Below are 21,351 nucleotides of genomic sequence, written 5' to 3'. Positions count from 1 at the left end.
CCTCCTTCCTCATAAGTTCCGTCAAATGAAAAGCAAAATTCACAGTATGTTTCAGTGGAGTGTTCAATATGCATACATGGTGAAAACAAATGAGAAGCCTTTAAAAAGGATATGGTTGTTTTTTACATTATTCCATTCCATCTGAAGTGGAGAAATACAAACTGTTAGTCATTTTAATATTGTTTTATATAATCCATAAATGAATCACTGAAAGAAACATATAAAGTATACATACATGCTTACAGTTAAATTAAAATGAGGCGCTTAAAGAATCATGCAAATTTTAAAAGAAAGCAGGAAAGAGGCAATTCCAAAGTGATAATGACATTTAATTTAAAAGCCATGAACGCAGCAATTAAAACGCAGATGTTCAGGCTCAATTTGGTTTTAAGACTATATTCTGTGCTAATTACTGATGAAGAAACGAAATGGTGATAGAAATGACTGGCGAGCTTAGGCAGGACATGTAGAGAAAGAGCTGGGTGTCTCTGAGGAAATGGAGAAGATAAAAGAAACAGTAAGATATGCTTTTAACATTTATGTTACCGCACTTGTCTCTTGCCAGTCTCAGCCTTAGCTGTGTTACACTCCCTTGGACTCAGAGCACAGAGGTCACCAACACAAGACTTTCGTAAGACTGGTCCACTGATATCCCCTTGTGGAACAGGGAAGTCTAACAACACTCAGGAGACCCATGAGGTTCACAGGGTACATGAGATCCCTCTACTGAAAGGTTCTACTTTAAGTAGTCAACAGATTCTAGGGAAAGGGAGACAATCTTGGTCTAGCTGCACATGAGTCGCCAGTCGTCCTGTAGCTAGCACCAAAGAAAACCACTTTTGTACACCAAGTTAGACTTGGGTAAGAAACATTTTTTTTGTTTTTCTTTACTTCAGTTTGTTAGGTTTCCCTAAAAACTCCTTAAATTGAGTTTATGTCTGTAGCTTTCGACTGGAAGGTACTGCAAGCACTGATGGTTTTCTGGAAGCAGAAGCACTTGATCACTTTCTAATGAAAACTAACGTTTTATTGGAGCTGAGTCCCTGGGATGAACAACTCAAAGTCGTTCCTAGACATAACCGTTCCCCTCTGTGTAAGCACTTCCTCTGGCTGTAATTGCTCTCTCCACCAGGGACAATGGGAAACAGGATGCTTAGGGGAAGTCATGCAACATCTGTGGATACCTGAAACCTGTGCACCACTTCCTGCATGTATATACGTAAGAGATTAGAAAATACTAATTATAAAGTAGAGTAATTGTATTTAGGGGAGGGTGGGCTATGAGAAGTCAAGTCCCACACTGGCCTTGAACTCACGGTAATCTCCTTGCCTTGGGTTCCAAAGCGCTGGGATTTGTTGAATTATGTACCACACCTAACTAAAATAGAGCAAAGTATTTAACAACTTATTACCAGTGGTATAAATGTTACTTATAAGTGCTTTGTCTCTGAATACATTTGTGCACAGTGCTCACTAAAATATTTCAGCTGATAGCTGAGATGACCACTGAAAGACTAGATGGCAGGCAGTACTGGAAAACTGAATGCACCAAACTACGCCCAAGGGAAAAATTAATCATTTTGAAATACATTCAGAGAATTGTCCAAAACAAGTTTTTATAGGAAACCAATTTATCATAGACTTATCCAATCCAGGAAAGGGCATTCAAATAACTGCAGTGTGCTCTGCCCTCCACTTAGCATGCACTGTCCTCCTTCTGGTATCCACTGTCCTCCTTTCTCACGTAAGAGAAAGGTTACCCAGCTCTTATGTTTATGGTTGTGAGCGTAGCCTTTACCAGCTGAGACATCTTGGTGCGGAGCCCTGGTGGCACTCAAAGAAAGAATAAGCAGGCTGCCAAGATGAGACTTGATAGCCTATGACCATAAAGTGGGGGAGGAGGTCCCCCTCAGCCACAGACCTAGGGGAGGGGAATAGGGTGAAAGCAGAAGGGATGGAGGAATGGGAGCATACAAGTGATGATATAACAATTGAGTTGTAATCTGAATAAATTAATAAAATTTAAATTAAAAAAAGAGAAAGGTTATACAAAAGACTTTGAGTTGTTCAGTTCAGTCCAAGGACTCAAGTCCAATAAAACCTTAGTTTTCACTCAAAGGTGATGGAGTGCTTCTACTCCTCTTCCTCCTCCTTCTCCTCCTCCTCTTTCTCCTCCTTCTCCTCCCTCTCATCCTCCTTTTTTCTTCTTCTTCTTCTTCCAGAAGACCATTAATAGAAGCCCAGTGCTTGCAGTTCCTTCCAGTTGAGAGCTACAGACACAAACTCCATTTAAAGAGTATGTAGGGAAGCCTAACTAACTAAAATAAAGAATGCTGAAGCACCGATCCCATGAGGAAAGAACCAAAGGCCAATTCCTGACCATATCAACAACAACAACAACAACAACAACAACAAAGTCAACTAAAAGCTTTGTTGCCCAAGTTCCTACTAGTGATGTCCCTTGTCTGGTTTTTAATGACAATAAAGAAAATCAAAGTAATTTTTAAAAGGGGAATATGAATAGGAAAACAATAGGCATCTAAAGTGGACTGATATGTACAGGATTTCAGAGCATCAAAGGATCACCAGAACTGGTAGTTGTGTCACAAGCAAAGATACATCAGTTCTACATTAATAAAAATGTCCCAAACTGAGGTGGGGTAAATGAAGAAACAGAGGACAATATTCAAGAACTGTTGGAAATTATAAAGTGAAACAAACCCATAATGGCAGTACCAGAATAAAAAGAAAGAACCAGAAGAAAGAACTAGAAAAAAAGATTAAATTATAATAGCTAAGCACTTTGTTTAATTAATGTTTGCAAGCTGGTGACACAGAATGTGGTAAATTCCAAGATATTTACATATATGCATACTATCTTCAAAACTGTAGAAAAAAAATCAACACATAACCAGAAAATCTTGAGGAAATATCCAAAATAATTTACCTAGAGTGTCGAAGAAATATCTTGCGTGTTGTACATATGTAGGATCTGTCAATAGTAAATCTGAGAGCCTACAGCTTAAGCAACAAATAGAAGGTGGAACATCCAGTAGGCAGAAAGGATCCTGGGAGAAAGCCAGGAAAGGAGTTTTGCAGAGGACACAGACGCATGGTGCCTGAGCACAAGTAGCCAGCTTCATGGCAGAATGTAGATTAGGATTCAGGGTTTATTTTAAGTTATGAGCTAGTCAGAGAAGAGCCTGCCTATATGGCCTAGGTATTTGTAAATATATTTTGAGTCTCATGAATCTTTATTCAGGGAGTTTAGGGGCAGGAGGAAATCCCACAAGCTACATAATGGCACCCCATGTTGGATGACATTATGTATAAGGAGGTTTTCCCTCCCTTCCCCAAGCTCCCGGAATAATGACTCATGAGACTCATTCAATATTATACAAATACTTTGGCCATATAGCTAGGCTATTTTCTGACTAGCTCATAACTTAAAATAACCCATTTATACTATTTTGTACTCTGCCACAAGGCTGCTTACCTGGGCTCAGATAGCACACTTTCATCCTCGTCATATCTTGCCAGCTGAATCTTGTGCACCTGGCTCTATCCCAGAATCCTTTCTGCCTGCCAGATGTCACACCTCCGAGTTCCTGCCTAAGCTATAGGCCATAAGATTTATTGTTGGCAGGTGCTACCTCCATACAATAATACACAAGATATTCTTTCTACACTCATAGTTTTAGGAGCTCTAATAGAAGTGGAAGATCAAGAGCCAGAAAGTTTGATTTTTGCTGAGGTCTCCCTTTCTGGCTTAGTGATGTGTACACTTTTCTTATGGACATGTATGAGCAGTTGTGTGTACGTGTGGGTGGAGAGGAGTAGCTTTTCATGTCCCATCATATCATAACAGCATTTTCTGTAGAGAGTCCTGACATCAATTCCTATGTAGACTCTACTTTATGATCTTACTTAACCTACCTTCCTTCCTTCCTTCCTTCCTTCCTTCCTTCCTTCCTTTCATTCTTTCTTTTGTTGTTGTTGTTTCTCAGTGTAGCCTTGGCTGTCCTGGACTCACTTTCCAACCAGGCTGGCCTTGAACTCACAGAGACCAGCCAGCCTCTGCCTCCCAGAGTGCTGGGAAAACAGTCATGCATCACCATGCCTGGCTATGAACAACTTTCTTAAAGGCCCTGTCACCATATATACTCAGACTTTAGAAGTAGGAAATATGAATTATTTTCTTATAATATGCTAAGAGAAGAGAGAAAAAGATCTTTAAATTCTCATTTAAAATGAAAAAAACAAAAAATAAATAAATAAATAAAATTAAAAAAAGAAAGAAACCAAGAAAAATTGCAAAGAATAAAAATCAATTACAAACATGATACACATTCACCAGCTTAAATGGTGGTAATATGATATTTAAGTTGAAATAAAATATTTTCTATAAAATACATTAATGCCAAAATCTTCAAACAAATACTCAGAGAAAATATTCATAAGCCACAAATATGAAATGGACTTAGATTTAAAATACACAAAGAAATCAGAAAATTTAATAATTAGAAAACAAAAACTTGAGATACAAGCTAGAGATCTTATAAAATGATTAAATTAGAGCTCTTTTTATTATTTGAAATGTGAAGCATATCCTTGTGACTGGTCAGACACATTTGATATACATTCCTATAGCTAATATAAAAAAATCTAAAGAGACACACCATGAAGATATAGACATCTCTGTTATATGTGTCAAAAAATGCTGAGCCACATATACATCATGAGGAGCCTCAAATAAGGGTAGCAATAAATATCTTTGTGTATCTTCTAGTTCAAATGAAAACTGATAATGCAGAGGCTGATAGGGATGCATACTAAGAAAAATTCTTATTTGATGACAGAGAAATAAAAAATAGTACCACTGCCTTGAAATGCACTTTGGGAGTTTCTTGCACAGTTAAAGACAACTTCACACATGTTCCAGGAATCAAGCTTCCAGCTAATTAATTAAGTTGAAAGCTTGTGTCAGCATAGGAACCTCTGTATGAGTGTCCACGGCAGTTCATTCATAAAAGTGAAAGAAATTGAAACTGGGAAAAATGTTCTTTAAAAAAATCACCTTCTGAACCTCACTGCATTCCTACAACTGAATATTATTCATCAAGAAAAATCAATGAGCTCTGAAACTCCAAAGTCCTGAGGAATCCTGATGGGTGATGATAAGTGGAAGAAGCCAGTATGAAAGGGCTGTATGCTGTGTGGTTTCAATGGTATCATTCTGGAAAGATAAGCAGAAAAGTGCTCAAATCGAGTACGGTATGCACTAGAAAGAGAAGCACGGGTACTTTCAGGCCTGAGACCCCATGCAGACCTAATCTGCAAAAGAACACATGACATCATACATTTGTCTCAACACTTGGGATGTTCAAAACCAAGAGTAAAGTTCAATACAAACTATGAGCTTTAGTTCAAGCACAGTAATAATATGGCAGCATTAATTATAATATGTCATAGTAATTACATATATTACAATGATACAAGATGGTTACAACAGAAAAAGCAGACAGGAGCATAGCTCTGTACATGGTAGCTATGGGATAGGCTATTCATTTGATAAAAATGTTCTAAAACACAAAGTCTACTACAACGTGTTCATCATAAAAGATCCAAAATGACACAACACAAAACTGATATAAGCCTCTGAAACAGAAAACTCCAGGCCCAGGTGACTCCTCTAACAAATCTCAGAAAGTATTTTCCAAACATTTTAAATGATTAACGTTCTAACGCTTCCAGAATATATGAGAGGAAAGACCATGTTTTTCTTATTTTGTGAGTCCTGCATTATTTTGCCACCCAAACCAGATTATCATAAAAGAAAACACAAACATTCCTCACACTTACCGACAAAAAAGTATTCAAGAACACACAAGCATGCAGTTGTGCAAAGCTGGTTCAATCTTCAAAAATTAAAGTAATCGACCATATTGTCAAATACAGAAAAATATGCAATTGCAGTAGAAAAAGAATAAATTGTTCACGAAACGACAACATTTATTTACAATAAGACAGACTCAGTCTCTAGCAGTGCACAATAAAATAAAAAATACAAGCATTAACAACAAAAAATTTCACTTTAACACACATACTATGTAGAAATTTCCTTAACCTGAGAAAGGCCATCAATAGATAATGTTGCACCTCATGTTACAGAAACTGAACCTGTTGCTTTAAGATATGGTGTGTCACTATTCCTGTATGGCATTTGGTCTTAATCAGCATCACACAGACATGTAAGCTTGTCCAAGGAGAAAAAAAAGCAAAAGAAATCGAGGTACACCAATGGAAAGTGAGAGTTTGCATGTCTCCCAAGGCAGATGACACATGACACTATCAATGATTCTCAGTCCTGTTCAGGGCATTTGACAATCAACGTCTAGACATTTATAGTTGTTACAATTTAGCTTAGGAAGAGCGCTACTTACATCTAGAAACCAAGAGTGATGATAAGCATTGGGCAATGTAGCATATGATGAGCTGCACACCCACCCACCCCCCCAATTAAATTACCTGGCCAAAATACAAATAGAGCTAGGGTCACAGTGTAGTGTTCTGCAGTGATATTCCTGATACTGCACCAAAACTTTTATACAAATGTTAATGGTGTTTTCAGATGAATGAATGGGTGGATGGATGGATGGATAGATGGATGAATGGATGAATGATGGTACATAGTACTCCCATTCTCTGGAATATTTGCCTTGTTGTGTGATGGTGGGATGGCGTTTATGATGACCAGCACTAGCTGGGCATGGTGGCACAGGCCTTTAATCCCAGCAGAGGCAGGTGGATCTCTGTGAGTTCGAGGGCAGCCTGGTCTACAAAGTGAGTCCAGGACAGCCAGGGCTGGTACACACAGAAGCCCTGTCTTGAAAATCAAAATGATAAAATAAATAAATGAATGAATAAAATAACCAGCACTTAGGGATTTGGCTGTAGCTTGGTGTCAGTTTGCTTAGCTACAAGTATGAGAGCTTGGGCGCCATGCCCAGGATTGAAAAACAAACAAGCAAATAAAAACTAAGAGTCAGGGCACTGGGCGCTTTGTGTTGTGTATGCCTTCTCGTCTTACTATTCTGGTTTTTATAAATAAAATAGACCAGGTACAATATCTTCTTCAGATCACACTAGTGCTCAGCTTCTCCCAAGCTCTGTGCCGAGGCACTGCACACATGCTACTGTTGCCCTGTCTCCTTGTGTCCTTTAAGGCATTAGCAGTGCTGAGACAGACTCTAGCAAAGTCACAGGTTAGAAAATGCTTCATAAGTTCTTTAGCTAAAGATGTTTTATCCATTATTACTGAGAAAGTGATAAATCAATATTCAAATCCCACCCAGAAAATTCTTATTTTGCTCTTCCCTTCCTACCTTTCCTCTCTTCATAGACTTCTGGATGCAGCAGTGCCAGAGTCCTTTGTATATTCTTGCTTTTCATGGTTTTAAAATCAGGGAATAAGATATCAATGAATTTAGACACCTTAGTTACATCATCCTCAATATCGCAGAACTCGGATATGTGTTGTCGTTCCAAATATTCTTGCAAACTGTTAAAATCCAAAGTATAATTTAAGATTATTATGAGCTAAAGGGTAAGAGCTATGCCTGAAATGTTTATATTAATGAATGGCTTAGAATGTAATAAGATAATACAATGCTTCTTTCTACCCACACGTTATCACTCTGAAAGTCACTCCCACTGTTTCTAAAGCTCTTTGGCATCCAGGGAATTCCCTTTTGTGTTGCTCTATCCTGCCTAAAACTTGAAACTAAATAACTTCATAACATTGCTCAGGGTTAGCACACTTAGCTAGCATGTAGAATGCCCAGCAAAACACATTCTACAATTTCCTGCTACCTAAAAAATATGCAGTACCCCAAAACCACAAGAAAACATTTCTTGTGTTTATAAGGAAAGGAGAAAACATCTTGGCAGTCCCTGGCAGAAAACACAATGGCACCAGCATACAGAGAAGCAGCAGACTTAGCCGCGAGGTCTTCATAGTCAAATATAGACATAACTTCTTACTCACCAAGCACCTTCAGGCACATGCTGCAAAACTGTCATATCAAACTCTGGCTCTCAGTCTTTAGCAGAATAAAAGTCGTGAAGAGCAACGCAAAAAGCCAACATTCTGAAAACTGCTTGCTCATTTTGGAACATTTAAAAAATGCATTACCAAACTATACACTTATTTTTGTCACCAGAAATTTTATACCAGTAAGCGTCTTAAATAAAATAGAGACCGCAGAAGGTGGAAGAAAATGGCTGGTGCTGGAGGATGGACAGGGTTGGCTCACACAACTTATGGTTCTGTTATACCTCCTAAGCCTGAGACAATGAGTTCAGATGATGTATCAGGCTTAGAAAGGTAGGCAGGGCCAGTTATTCTGTTCCTAATTTTCTTGTTATAAATACTCAAGGAACACCCCCCCCCCATTTCCTGACATATACTATTCTAGGTTGACTGAAAAGAAAACTTGTAGTATCTATATAAAAACATTGAGACATTTGGGCATTATGCTCCATCACCTAGTGACGTATCATAAGGGATAAAGCACTTGTCCTAGCTACCTGTCTCGTTTCTTCTTTGTCACCATAGGTGCAAACCTAACATGTGGCTCTTCCGGATTCTCAGGTAATTCTTCTTCTTCCTCTTCAGACTGAGGTTGAATTTCTTCCTGGATAAATTCTTCCTCTCCTTGAGATATAATGAGCACACAGCTTAGGCCACTTGTTACAAAAGATACAAACTCTTCAAAGTCAGGCTACAAAAGAAAATGAGAAACTTTCCCTCAGGCCCCTGATGCAGGTACATGAGAATAACAGGCACTGTGGAAAAAAAAAAGTGAACTATTTCATTTTCACGGTCACCAGCAATGTTATGTTGTCCTTATAAACCTTCTGTTTGCAGGAACATTTTGTACAATAGACATTTACAGCCAGAAGATGATTTTAAAGACGTGGATCACAACTCCTTCCCACACCAGGGTGTTGTTAATTCATGTGAAGGGCTGGTTAAAAGACTATCCTCACTGTCCACAGACTCTTGGATATGAGGTCCTGCACTAGAGTGTGGTCCAGGGACCCTAAACATAAAGAAAACTGATTCTCTCCCAGCAGCTCTCATTGCCAATAAGTCCTCAGCTAAAGGATGGACTTTGTGCTCTCTTCCCCTCTCCATGCTGGGATTTTGACTGGCTTCAGTTTGAGCAGGTCTTACACATGGTGTCACAATCAAATTTGATGGGTTTGTTTTGTTTGTTTTGTTTTGTCATTTTAAATAGGGCGCAAAGTAAGGTGGGTAGGGAAGAGGGGGAAAACATGGAAGGACCTGGGAGAAACAAGGAAGATGATTAAGTATATTGTACAAAATCTCCAAAGTAAAACATGATACATACACAAAGGAGAGGGAATGAGGGAGGGAGGGAGGGAGACAGAGAGAGAGAGACAGACAGACAGACACACAGACAGACAGACACACAGACAGACAGACACACAGAGAGAGGGGGGGAGGGGGAGACAGTGTATTTTTGGTGTTCAATCCTGAAGTTTCTAATTCAGTACCTGTCACAGTTGGATCCAAAATGTTCCCCAATGTGTGATGAAGGGTTTATCACCACCATGTGATCACTACTGAAAGCAATGGCACACTTAAGGGGAACGCAGTACTGTCCTGGGTATTTCCTTGGAACAGTTATCAGGACCCTGACATCTCCTCTCTACCACTTTTGTTGCGTGGCTCATAAAGTCAGCAGCTTTACTTCACCATGATCTCTCTAATGTGGTGTTCTGCCTCAACACATACACCAAAGTTATGAGTCCAGGCTGCTGTGGAATGCAGTGTCTGAAGCCATGAGATAAAATGGAACTTTCCTCCTTTTCAGTTGACTTTCCTTAGTATATTTGTCACAGTGATAGAAATCTGAGGGACACAATAACTTCTGGGTGACATTCCTAAGGTGGATTTTCATAAAAGTGCACACATATGGTGACACAGCTGACCAAATTCTTTATTATTTTTTATAAACATGAAAACTGGGACCAAGAGAGATAACTGGATTGGTAGATCAGTTATAAAAGTGTTGACTAGTAGAACTTTCTGTGTGGGTAACACACTCTGCTCTCTCTAACAATATTCCTGGATGTGGCTCCATAATCACCTGAAATGTGGATAGCTGCTATTTAGTTTAGTTTACTTTTTGTTTTTGTCATTGTTTGTTTGTTTGTTTGTTTGTTTTTCAAGACAGGCCTGGTTTTCCTGGAACTCACTCTGTAGACCGGGCTGGCCTCAAACTCACAAATATTTGCCTGCCTCTGCCTCCAAAGTGACTGCTTATATAAGTCACCACTGCCTGGTTATGTACTTTAGTTAGAATGAATTTAAATTCAAGTAGCCACGTGTATTTACTATCCATCCTATTGGCTGAGTGTTTTTAGAAGACAGTTCTCCTGGGCTGGAGAGATGGCTCAGGGGTTAAGAGTAAAACCTGCTCTTCTGAAGGTCCTGAGTTCAATTCCCAGCAACCACATGGTGGCTCACAACTATCTATAATATGATCTGATGCCCTCTTCTGGCATGAAAGTGCACATGCAGACAGAACACTGTATACATAATAAATAAATAAATAAATAAATAAATAAGACTTTTAAAAAAGAAAATCATTCTTCTGATCTCCAAGTCACACACCCACTTTAAATCTTTTTTTGAAACATTGTTTTTACCATGTTCTTACCTCGTCTGCTATATGAATGTAGAATTCCCTCACTACCTCTTCAGGGAGAAGCATGTTTTCCTGTATTTCTACGACAAATCCTTCTTTGGTAATCTTCAATTCAGATCAGGTCAGAAGCAAACATGACAAAGGAAAAAATATATAAAACAAATTAGAGCTATTTACTTCAGAACTTACTAAACTACCTGGGTTTTCACATTTTCAGATCAAGGCAACAAGAAAATCCACAGGGTTTGGAGTGGCTCGGAAATGAATAAAAGGTTTCCACTGATACTTCATAGATGTCCATATTTTTAAAACTTCAACAAATGATTTTAAAATATTTTTATTAGAATGGACCATCTCAGAATCTAAAATGCTAACATAAAAGTATGAGGAAAATAAAACAAAATGCCAAAGAAATATATATGTAATGAAGATGATAATGGAGGAAATTAATATAATCCATAAACAAATGCAGAGAGATGCAACCAAACAGATTGAAAAAAGAGGCCTATAGAGAGGCACTGGAAGAAATTAAGGAAAATAATAACAATCAGATGGAGGAAATCAATAAAACAGTTCAAGATCTAAAGATGAAAATGGAAACAATGATAAAAGCACAGACAGAAGAAAGCCGGGAATGAGAGAAATTAGAGAAGAAAGCAGGAAATGCAGAGGTAAGCTTCTCTAACAGAATCCAAGAGATGGAGGAAAGAATATCAGGAGTAGAAGATACAATTGTGGAACTCCATGCAACCATCAAAGAAAATGTTAAATGTGAAAAATTCTTGACACAAAATATCCAAGAAATCAAGGACACCATGAAAAGCTGAAACCTGAGGATAACAGACATTGGGGAAAGAGAAGACACCCAACTCCAAGGCCCAGAAAATATCTTCAACAAAATCCTAAAAGAAAAATTCCCCCATTTAAAGAAAGAGATGCATATCAACATACAAGAGGCCTACAGAACACAAAATAGAATAGACCAGAAAAGAAAATCTTCCTGTCACAGAATAATCAAAACACAAAATGTACAGAACAAAGAAAAATATTAAAAGTGGTAAGGGAAAAAAGCCAAGTAACATATAATGGAAAACCTATCACAATTACGCCTGACTTCTCAGCAGAGACTATAAAAGGCAGAGGGGCCTAAGCAGAGGTCCTACAAAACCCTAAAAGACCACAGATGCCCATCCAGACAATTACCCAGCAAAAATTTCAATAACCATTGATGGAGAAAATAAGATATTTCATGACAAAAACAAATTCAAATAGTACCTATCCCCAAATCTGGCCCTAAAAAAGCTACTACAAGGAAAACTCCAATGTAAAGTGATAAACTACAACCAAAATAACACAGGAAACAGATAACTTCACTGTTGCAAAACATAACGACACAGACTCTACTGCAACCAACATCAAAATCAAGGGACTTAATAAGCACTGGTCATTAATAACTCTCAACATCAATGTTCTCAATTCTCCAGTAAAAAGACACAGACTAACTGAATGGATGCATAAACAATACCCAACATTCTTCTCCACTCAGGAAACACATCTCAGCCACAGGATAGATATTACATCAGGGTAAAAGGCTGGAAAAAGGTATTCCAAGCAAACAGACACAGAGGCAAGGTGGTGTATCCATTTTAATATCTAATAAAATAGGCTTTCAACCAAAATTAATCAAAAGAGATGAGGAAGGACCCTTCATATTCATCAAAGGTAAAGTCAACCAAGATGATATCACAATTCTGAATAACTATGCCCCCAATACAAGGGGACCCACATTTGTAAAAGAAATATTAACAAAGCTTAAACCACATATCAACCCCCCACATTAATAATGGGAGACTTCAACACCCCACATTCATCAAGGGATAGGTCAATGAAACAGAAACTAAACCGAGAAATAATGACACTAACTGATGTCATTAATCAAATGGATCTAACAGATATCTACAGAACCTTTCGCCAAAACACAAAGGATTATACCTTCTTCTCAGCAGCCATGGAACCTTTTGCAAAATTGATCATCTAGTAGGTCACAAAGCATGCCTCAACAGATTCAAGAAGATTGAAATAATACTTTGTATCCTATCAGATCACCATAGACTAAAGCTGGACTTCAAAAACAACAGAAATAACAAAAACCCTACACACACATGGAAACTAAACAACTCTCTACTTAATGACAAATGGGTCATGGAAGAAATAAAGAAAGAAATTAAGGACTTCCTAAAATTCAATGAAAATAAATGATCAACATACCCAAATTTATGGGACACATTGAAAGGGTTGCTAAGAGGAAAATTCATGGCACTAAGTGCCTTCATAAAGAAATTGGAAACATCTCATATAGGCAACTTAACGACACATCTGGAAGCCCTAGGGGAGAAAAAGAAGCAGAAATACTCAATTGGAGTAGATGTCTGGAAATATTCAAACTCAGGGCTGAAATCAATAAATTAGAAACAAAGAGAACAATTCAAGGAATCAACAAAACCAGGAGCTGGTTCTTTGAGAAAATCAACAAGATAGACAAACCATTAGCCAAACTAACTAAAAGGCAGAGAGACGCTATTGAAATCAACAAAATCAGAAATGAAAAGGGAGACATAACAGCAGATACTGAAGAAATATAAAGAATCATAAGGTCCTACTTCAAAGATTTATATGCCAGAAATTTTGAAAATCTAATGGAAATGGACAATTTTCTTGATTGATTTCCAAAATTGAATCAAGATCAGATAAACAAATTAAATAGTCCTATTTCTCCTACAGAAATAGAAGCACTCATTAATAGTCCCCCAACCCCCCTCCCCAAAAGCCCAGGGAAAGATGGTTTCAGCACAGAATTCTACCAGACCTTCGAAGAGGAGCTAACACCTATACTGTTTAAGCTACTCCAAAAGATAGAAATGAATAGAACATTACCAAATTCATTCTGTGAGGCCACAGACACTTTGATATTTAAACCTCACAAAGAACCAACAAAGAAAGAGAATTTCAGACCAATGTCTCTTATGAACATTGATGTAAAAATATTCAATAAAATACTCGCAAACTGAATACGAATACAAGAACACATCAAAGATATCATTCATCATGACCAGGTAGGCTTCATTCCAGGCATACAGGGATGGTTTAATATACAGAAATCCATAAATTTAATCTACAATATAAACAAACTGAAAGAAAAAAACACATGATCATCTCCTTAGATGCAGAGAAAGAATTTGACAAAATCCAACACCCATTCATATTTAAAGTTTTGGAGCGATTGGGGATACAAGGCACAAACCTAAACATAATAAAGGCTATATACTGCAAGCCATTAGCCAAGATGAAATTAAATGGAGAGATACTCAAGGAAATTCCTCTAAAATCAGGGACCAGACACGGCTGCCCCCTTTCTCCATATCTCTCCAATATAGTTCTTGAAGTTCTAGCCAGAGCAATAAGACAACAAAAGAAGTTCAAGTTATCCAAATTGGAAAGAAGGAAAGCGATTTATCCCTATTTACAGATGATAGGACAGTGTACATAAGTGATTGTCAGATTCCACCACAGAACTCCTTCCGCTGATAAATGCCTTCAACTAAGTGGCTGGATACAAAATCAACTAAAAAAAGTGAGTAGCCTTCCTGTATACAAATGACAATCATGCTAAGAAAGAAATCTGGGAAACTATAGCCTTCATGATCAAAAACTCAAGTGGCAGCACATGCTGGTGAGGATGTGGAGATACCGAATATTCCATCTGACAGATACAAAACATATTATTCTCAGTAGCCCATAGAACTATATCTAAAAAGACCACACTCTAAGCCATAAATCAAGATTTATCAAACATAAAAAAGCAGCTCTCTGTATTTTATCAGATCATAGTCCTTTCAAATAAAAAGCCTATAGTAAGAAATAAATGAGACTAGTAAATTCATTGAGACTAAACAATACACCCTTGAATGTTAGTGAGTCATTGAAACAATGAAACAGGAATGTAAAAAGTTCCTGGAAACCATTGACAGCACAAGGTACCAACACATTTGGGACAGAGCTAATCAGAATCAGGAGAGATGTTATTAAATTGTAGACTAAAACAGTAGAGTCAAGCAAAGACTTAGCTCTTTGATAAAATAAGACGGGAAGGCATCTTGTTAAAACAACTGAGAGAAAGAAGATGTAAATTAGTAAATAAGAGATGGAGAATCCACTGAAATACACAGAAACATTAGTGAGTGCATTGGAAATTTATATTTTGAAAAAGCAAAAATCTAGAAGAAGTTAATTTTCTAGACGTGTATTATCTGCAAAGAAGGAAAAAAACCACACACACACAAAAACAAGCAAACAAAACAAAAACTCCCAAAAGAAAAACAAAACCAACCAAATAAACAAACGAACAAAAACTCTCAAAAACACAAGTTTAGGTCCAGACGAATTCAGTGTTGAAGTCTGCCTAACCTTCAAAGAAGAGTGAAAACTAATGTGCCTCAGAGTGTTCCATACAAAAGAAAAGGAAAGCATAGGATCAGAAAGTCCAGTCTCTGAAGCCTGCATCACCCTAACACCAAAGCAAGGAAACAAAACTACCTATCATTTTCCCCGGTGAACATAAACACAAAAATTCTCAGTCCAAGTCTGGCAAACCAAATTCCACAGTACATTAAGAAGATCACACACCATGGTCAAGTTGATTTCACTGCAGAAGTATACGTTTATTTTATAGACATAAATTGATAAGCATAATTCAGCACATGAATAGAATAAAAGTCAGACATGGTCATTTCAATCAGAGTAGAGAAGGCTTTGAGAAAGTTTAAAATCCTTTCGTTAAAAAAATAAATAAAAAGCCTCAAAGAAACTAGCGATTGAAGGAGCTGATCCAAACATGATATGGATTAACTCTGATGGACCCAAAGCCAACCTACACTAGCCTCAGAGAGTCACAGCGTGGCCTGTAAAAGCTGGAATGACAAAAGGGACCTCTTTATCCTTATTCTCATTCAGTGTAGTGCTAGACATCTATCGCTAGAAATCTTAAATAAAGCAAGAAGACACAAGAAAGAAACAAGAGTCCTACGAAAAGGAAGGCAGCCAAGTCGCCCTCATTTGCCAATGACATGGCCCTATATTAAACACCCTCGTGGACTGTACCAGAAAATTAAGAGCTGATAAACTTCAGCAAAGTAGTAGTGTGCAAAATCAACATTAAAAAAAAAAAAAAGCAATAGTGTTGCTGCTATACACTAATAGCAATCCTGGCCCAAAAAAAAAAAAAAAAAAAAAAAAATCAGGGGGAACCCTATTGTCGGGGTAACCTTTCTTCTCTTTGTATGAAGGTGTGCCTCTGTATTTCCAGTTGTCAATTCGGTACCAGCAGAGTGCTAAGTGCTGGCAGGATTTTGGTATTGGTCTATCTGTGGCCCATCACTGGGTTTTCTATTTTGTAAATATTCGTGCTTCCCCGCCTTCCTAAGGCAATCTAGAGACGCGTCAGAGGTTATGCCCCTGCTGATTGGTCATAAGAAAGATCTACTGGCTGTGCAAGGGTGGCGGGCTTTGCCTCAGGCGAGGGAACTCTTAGCAGGCTTTGCCCCCTGGAAACACCGCGGAGACCCCACTGAGAAGGACATTGTGATGAACTGAGAGGCGCCATCCTGGGTCTGGAATTGGGGAAAAGAACTAGAGACTCCAACCAGGCTTTTGTGTTGCAAATTGACCACCGAAGAGAGGAGAGAAGGTGGGAGAGTATAGGGGATTGATGGCCGACTGGGCGAAGCGAAGGAGAGGTGATAGATGAGGCTGCCGCGGTGCGGATTGCTTCCAAACTGGAGAGAATCTGCGTAAAGGCCCGCAGACGCTAAGGAACTCGCCCTGTGGGAACTGACTCCTGGAAGGTTTATTCTTGTTCTTTTTAAACCTCCTTTCCCTCTTGTTTAAAGCAGCCGGGTTGTAAGGAAGATACCTTTGATTAATAAATTCATAATAAACTTAATTGTTAAGGACAAGAGCCAGCTGGCCAATAGCTTGTGCGGATGGTACGGGTAGAACTTCTGGGCGGAGAGAGTGACACAGGGGAGGCAAGCAGGTGGGAGAGATTTGAAGCAGATACGGAAGGAAACGGGCAGAGCGGAGAGGTAGAGCTAGCCGCACGAGGAAGAGGTAATAAGTTCAGATGAACTAGCTAAGAGTCCTATTGTTTTGCAATTAACTTAAACATCATTTGATAAGTATTACTTACTTTTTCCTTAATTACTATATTTTTTCTTCTGAGTACAGCATCAGGTTTGATAATAGCCATATTGTAAAAGTCTCCTAGGAGAAAAACAAAATAAAAAATATTAAAAAAAATTTTTTTTTGGCTCAAAACCAGGATAATGAGAGGTCTAGCCAAAGAAACACGAATTGATAATGTCTGGGTTTTTAAGTAGACGTGATATGAGTATTTAGGCATGTCGCTTTGATAGCATTCTCATACATTAGCATCATACCCATGGCTCCTACTAACCTTGAGTGATGCTTCCGCCATTCACTGTGCAAATACCAATCACAAGCCAGCAGAGCTACCTTATAAGAAGTGCTCCCTTACCGCAGACCTCCTGTACTAGTTACCTTTCCTGTTACTATGATAAAATACCTGTCAAAAGCAACTCAGGAGAGAGGGTTTATTCTGGCTCACAGATCAATAAACTCACACACCGCCCCCCACCCCCATGGTGCGGAAGTTGAGGTAGCAGGATGCTCATATCTCATCCACAGTAGAGATAGATACAGATGCACAGAGTGATGACTGAGAGCTCCTACCCAGCTATTCGGTACTTTTTTATGCACTTCAGGGTCCAACCTAGGGAATGGTACCGCCCACAAGTGGGTGGACCTTCCCACCTCTAATAACCTGATCAAAGTAATTCTGTATCTGTACAGCATCCACAGACACTTCTGCCAAGGATGATCGTAGATTCTGTCAAACTGACAACCCTGAGCGTCACATCAGACCGCTGCATGTAAGTAGCACTTTGCCTTTACTGCCCTCCAGGAAATAAACATACACACTCACGAATGTGCATGTGCTCATGAGCATAATACAAGCACACAAATATGGGCACACGGTCAAACATATACACACGCATACACATAGAGAATCCAGTAAAGGCATGGAATTCTCAACTGAGATGTAAGTAAAAAATACCAAACCCAAAAGAGAAATTATTTTCACAAGGAGAGAGAGGGAGAGAGAGAGAGAGAGAGAGGGAGAGAGAGAGAGAGAGAGAGAGAGAGAGAGAGAGAGAGAGAGAGAGAGAGAGAGAGAGAGAGAGAGAGAGAGAAAGGAGCCAAGTCTCAAGGTATGAGCCATTATGAATCGGGACAGCCCTGAACTACCGCTGATATAGCAGTTCTTGGTTGCTACAACAGTGTCGTGAGGGAGCATGCGCAGAAACAGTTGCTTACCAGCGCTTTCATAATGTGCTTCCCCGCCTTCTTCTGTGGATAGATCTACGAGTGGAATTTCCACATACTGTGAAAGAGAAATGAAAGCAAAACAGTTACTTTAGTGTGATAGTGAAAGAGTGCCTAGAAATTTTGTTTCTAGTAAGCAAAAGACGAGGGAATAGAAGGTAAGGCGCAAAGGCTCCTTTGATTTGCATTGGCACCCCGTTTCCTGAGGGAAGAAGCTGTGACATGCCAGCGCCTCGCTAGATAGAGAGTGCTGTACTTTACATAAAGTGGTGCTAGTGGGGAGGTGTGGAAACTTAAAGTAAGGCACGATTTGGGGACATGCCCTGGAAGGATATCCTCCTTTCCTCTTTCTTTTTCACTTCTTGGCCCCTACCAAGTTAAGCAACTGCCAGGATGCGCTGTCTTACCACATTCCTAAAGCACAGGAAGAAAGTGGAGCGACACCTGTGAAACAGGGAGCCAACACACACCCTTCCTCTTTGTAAGCCCTAGGTATTTTATCCCAGTGACACAACACTAACACGTATAGCTAGGGAAAATGGCTTCGGAAAACATAAACCATGATGCATTTGAAACATAATAGCCATTCTCCAATAGTATTTGCTACCTGAGGACGAGCCATTTCACCTGCTCCAATTTTCCTCTCTTCATCTATCAAGGAAAGGACCTTTTTATTGATAAGTGGCGCGTTTGCACCCTGAATCTTCGCGATGATTTTACCATTCTAGAAGGGAAAGTTATAAAGAAAATGTCATTTCCTTATAAGTCATTAATTAACATTTCCTCTGGACTCCTCACTCCCAGCTCCTACCAACCCTCTCTCAGCTACTGTACTCAGCCCATTGGAAAGTAGTACCGATGGGAAAGGTCACTTGGGTTTGCTAACATCAGCAATTTGAGTCCCACCCTTCATCTTCTACATAAGCCATGGCTGTGTCCCCGTCTGCTTGCAGCATCCTTACCTACCGGGGTCTAGCTGTACCCCCTTCACCTACAGCACATCACCACACTAGTGCCCACACGGGGCCTGCCTGACTCATCCTTTGCTAGACAGGTGGTTTGATTAGCTCTCATGATACTCTGGCTTCCTTTCTGTTGCTTGTGATAAAACACGCTGGTCAAAGGCAATTGGGAGAGGAAGGGGTTGATCGGGACCATACTTCTCCATCATAGTCCATCACTGAGGGAAATCAGGGCAGGAACTTGAAGTAGCAGCCATAGAGTAACACTGCTTGCTAGCTTGCCCTCAGGCTTTTGTATACAGTCTAGGACTACATGCCTAAGGATGGTGCCCTCTACTGGGGGCTGGGCCCTTCTACACCAGCTGTTAATCACGAGAAGCACTTACAAGTATGCCCACAGCCCAGTCTGCTTTAGGTAATTCCTCAATTAAGACTCTCTTGTTAGATGACTAAATTGTCTCAGATTGACACTGAAAACTAAGATAGATGCCACTCCCCCTTGTCTGTCTTTCGACTTACATTTACAAACAACAGTTTATGGACGAGGAAGCAGGCCTGACGGCATGGAACTGAGAGGTCTTGTGTCTAACCCTACTAAACAGCAAACAAAAAACTCCAAAGAACCATGAAAGCACAGAGACATGTGGAAGAGCAAGCAGAGTGGGAGCGATGAAGACAGGATTAGACTTAGGTATTCCTCAATATCAGGAACTGTTTCTTACTTTAAGATATCAAAGATGAGTAAGAGGCTGTGAAGGGGAAATGGAAAAGAGGAAATATACAGTACAGAAGGAATAACAGACTGCAAGGCCACAGGAGCTGCCGGAGAGCTGACAAGTGAACAAATCTCTGGGAAAGGGAAGCTGAAGCCAGCATTCATGGCCTCAACACCCAGAGAAATCCAGACCATATGGGACCGTGGGCACTGGGGAAGGAGAAGGCCTCTCCCTCTCTGATGTGTGTGTGTGTGTGTGTGTGTGTGTGTGTGTGTGTACATGGGGAGCACCTGTAACTGAAGTTACACACGGTTGTGAAACAGTGTTGGAGGTGATGTAGACTTAACTGCTGGGCCATTCTTCCCTCTAGCATCCCAACTGAAACTCCAATTGTGAGATGGGTGTGGTGCCTCATGCCTTTAATCCCAGTACTCAGAGAGACAGAGGGAGGCAGATCTCTGTGAGTTCAAGGCCAGTCTGACCTTCAGAGTGAGTCTGGCATAGCCAAGACTACACAATAAAACCCTGTCTCAAACAAACAAACAAACCAACAAGCAAATCCAGTTGTGAAGGTTATTTTTCCTACTTGGTGAGAAAAACTGCAGGGAGCCACAGAGGATGTCTGTCTGCAATTCAGTTGTAGGCCTTAGCATTCTCAAGTCGATGCCACCCTGACAATTCTCCTGAGAAGAGCTAGTCCCACTGAAAGTGCTGGAATGAAGTTTTTTGTCAGCTAAGAATGCCAACTAATAAAAGAGGTTGGGATGGAAGTACTTAAATAAATGAGCAAGCACTGGAGGGCAGTTTTGAGGTTAGGGAATCTTATTCTTCCATAAGTGGCCATCAATGTAGTATGTTTAGATAACAGTGCTGGAGGCTTGAACACGAGGCTTAGTGGATAAGGAGTTTTGGAAAGAAAGCTCTTTGATGGGAAAGAGAAGAAGAATTCATAAGTCACGGAACAGTGAGGTGTCAATGTACCTAATGAAACTCCAATAGGGACAGGAGAACGTAAGCCATGTGCCAACCGTGCATTTAGGAGCAGAAACGACTCTATGATCTGAAGTGCCAGGACTGAGGTACAAGAAAAAGGAAATTAATTAAATGTGATGGATTCTAACTAACAAAGGAAAATAAAGCAATTAAACGATGAGTGGTAGGAAGAATGAAAGGCATTGATTTTGCTCATAGACCTGACAAATCTGAGAGAGAAAAAAATCAACACTTTCAGGCTGCGGGCAGAATGTTCTAAAGCAACCAATTCTCTCCTTTGTGTAGTTTCTCTTTCAGATTCCTTAAGCTACAAGTGGGCTAGGTGGCATCAAACCATCACTCTAAACAAAGACCATATTTTTTTCAAAAGCTGAAAATTCTATACATCAAACTATATACATTGAACATAATACTTTTTAAAATTTAAACTAACTCAATAACTCATTTCCTTGAAATAGTTGCAAGAGTATTATTTAACAG

General features: G+C 39.4%; 1 protein-coding gene across 1 annotated transcript in view; it reads right to left on the bottom strand.

Moving 5' to 3' along the window:
• Window positions 1-21,351, bottom strand: part of NME8 (NME/NM23 family member 8) — a 69,593-nt gene that overhangs the window by 44,462 nt on the left and 3,780 nt on the right. Inside the window, exons 6-11 of the mRNA XM_084796449.1 lie at window positions 18,808-18,924; window positions 18,192-18,258; window positions 16,984-17,057; window positions 10,752-10,844; window positions 8,590-8,783; window positions 7,386-7,561 (exon numbers count right to left, since the gene is read on the bottom strand). Of these exons, the coding sequence (XP_084652575.1) occupies window positions 7,386-7,561; window positions 8,590-8,783; window positions 10,752-10,844; window positions 16,984-17,057; window positions 18,192-18,258; window positions 18,808-18,924 (721 nt within the window). The remainder of the gene's footprint in view (window positions 1-7,385; window positions 7,562-8,589; window positions 8,784-10,751; window positions 10,845-16,983; window positions 17,058-18,191; window positions 18,259-18,807; window positions 18,925-21,351) is intronic.

The sequence above is a fragment of the Acomys minous genome, assembly GCF_964271855.1.
Source record: "Acomys minous genome assembly, chromosome: 9".
Classification (NCBI taxonomy): Eukaryota; Metazoa; Chordata; class Mammalia; order Rodentia; family Muridae; genus Acomys; species Acomys minous.
This window is presented reverse-complemented; position numbering and strand designations above follow the sequence as displayed.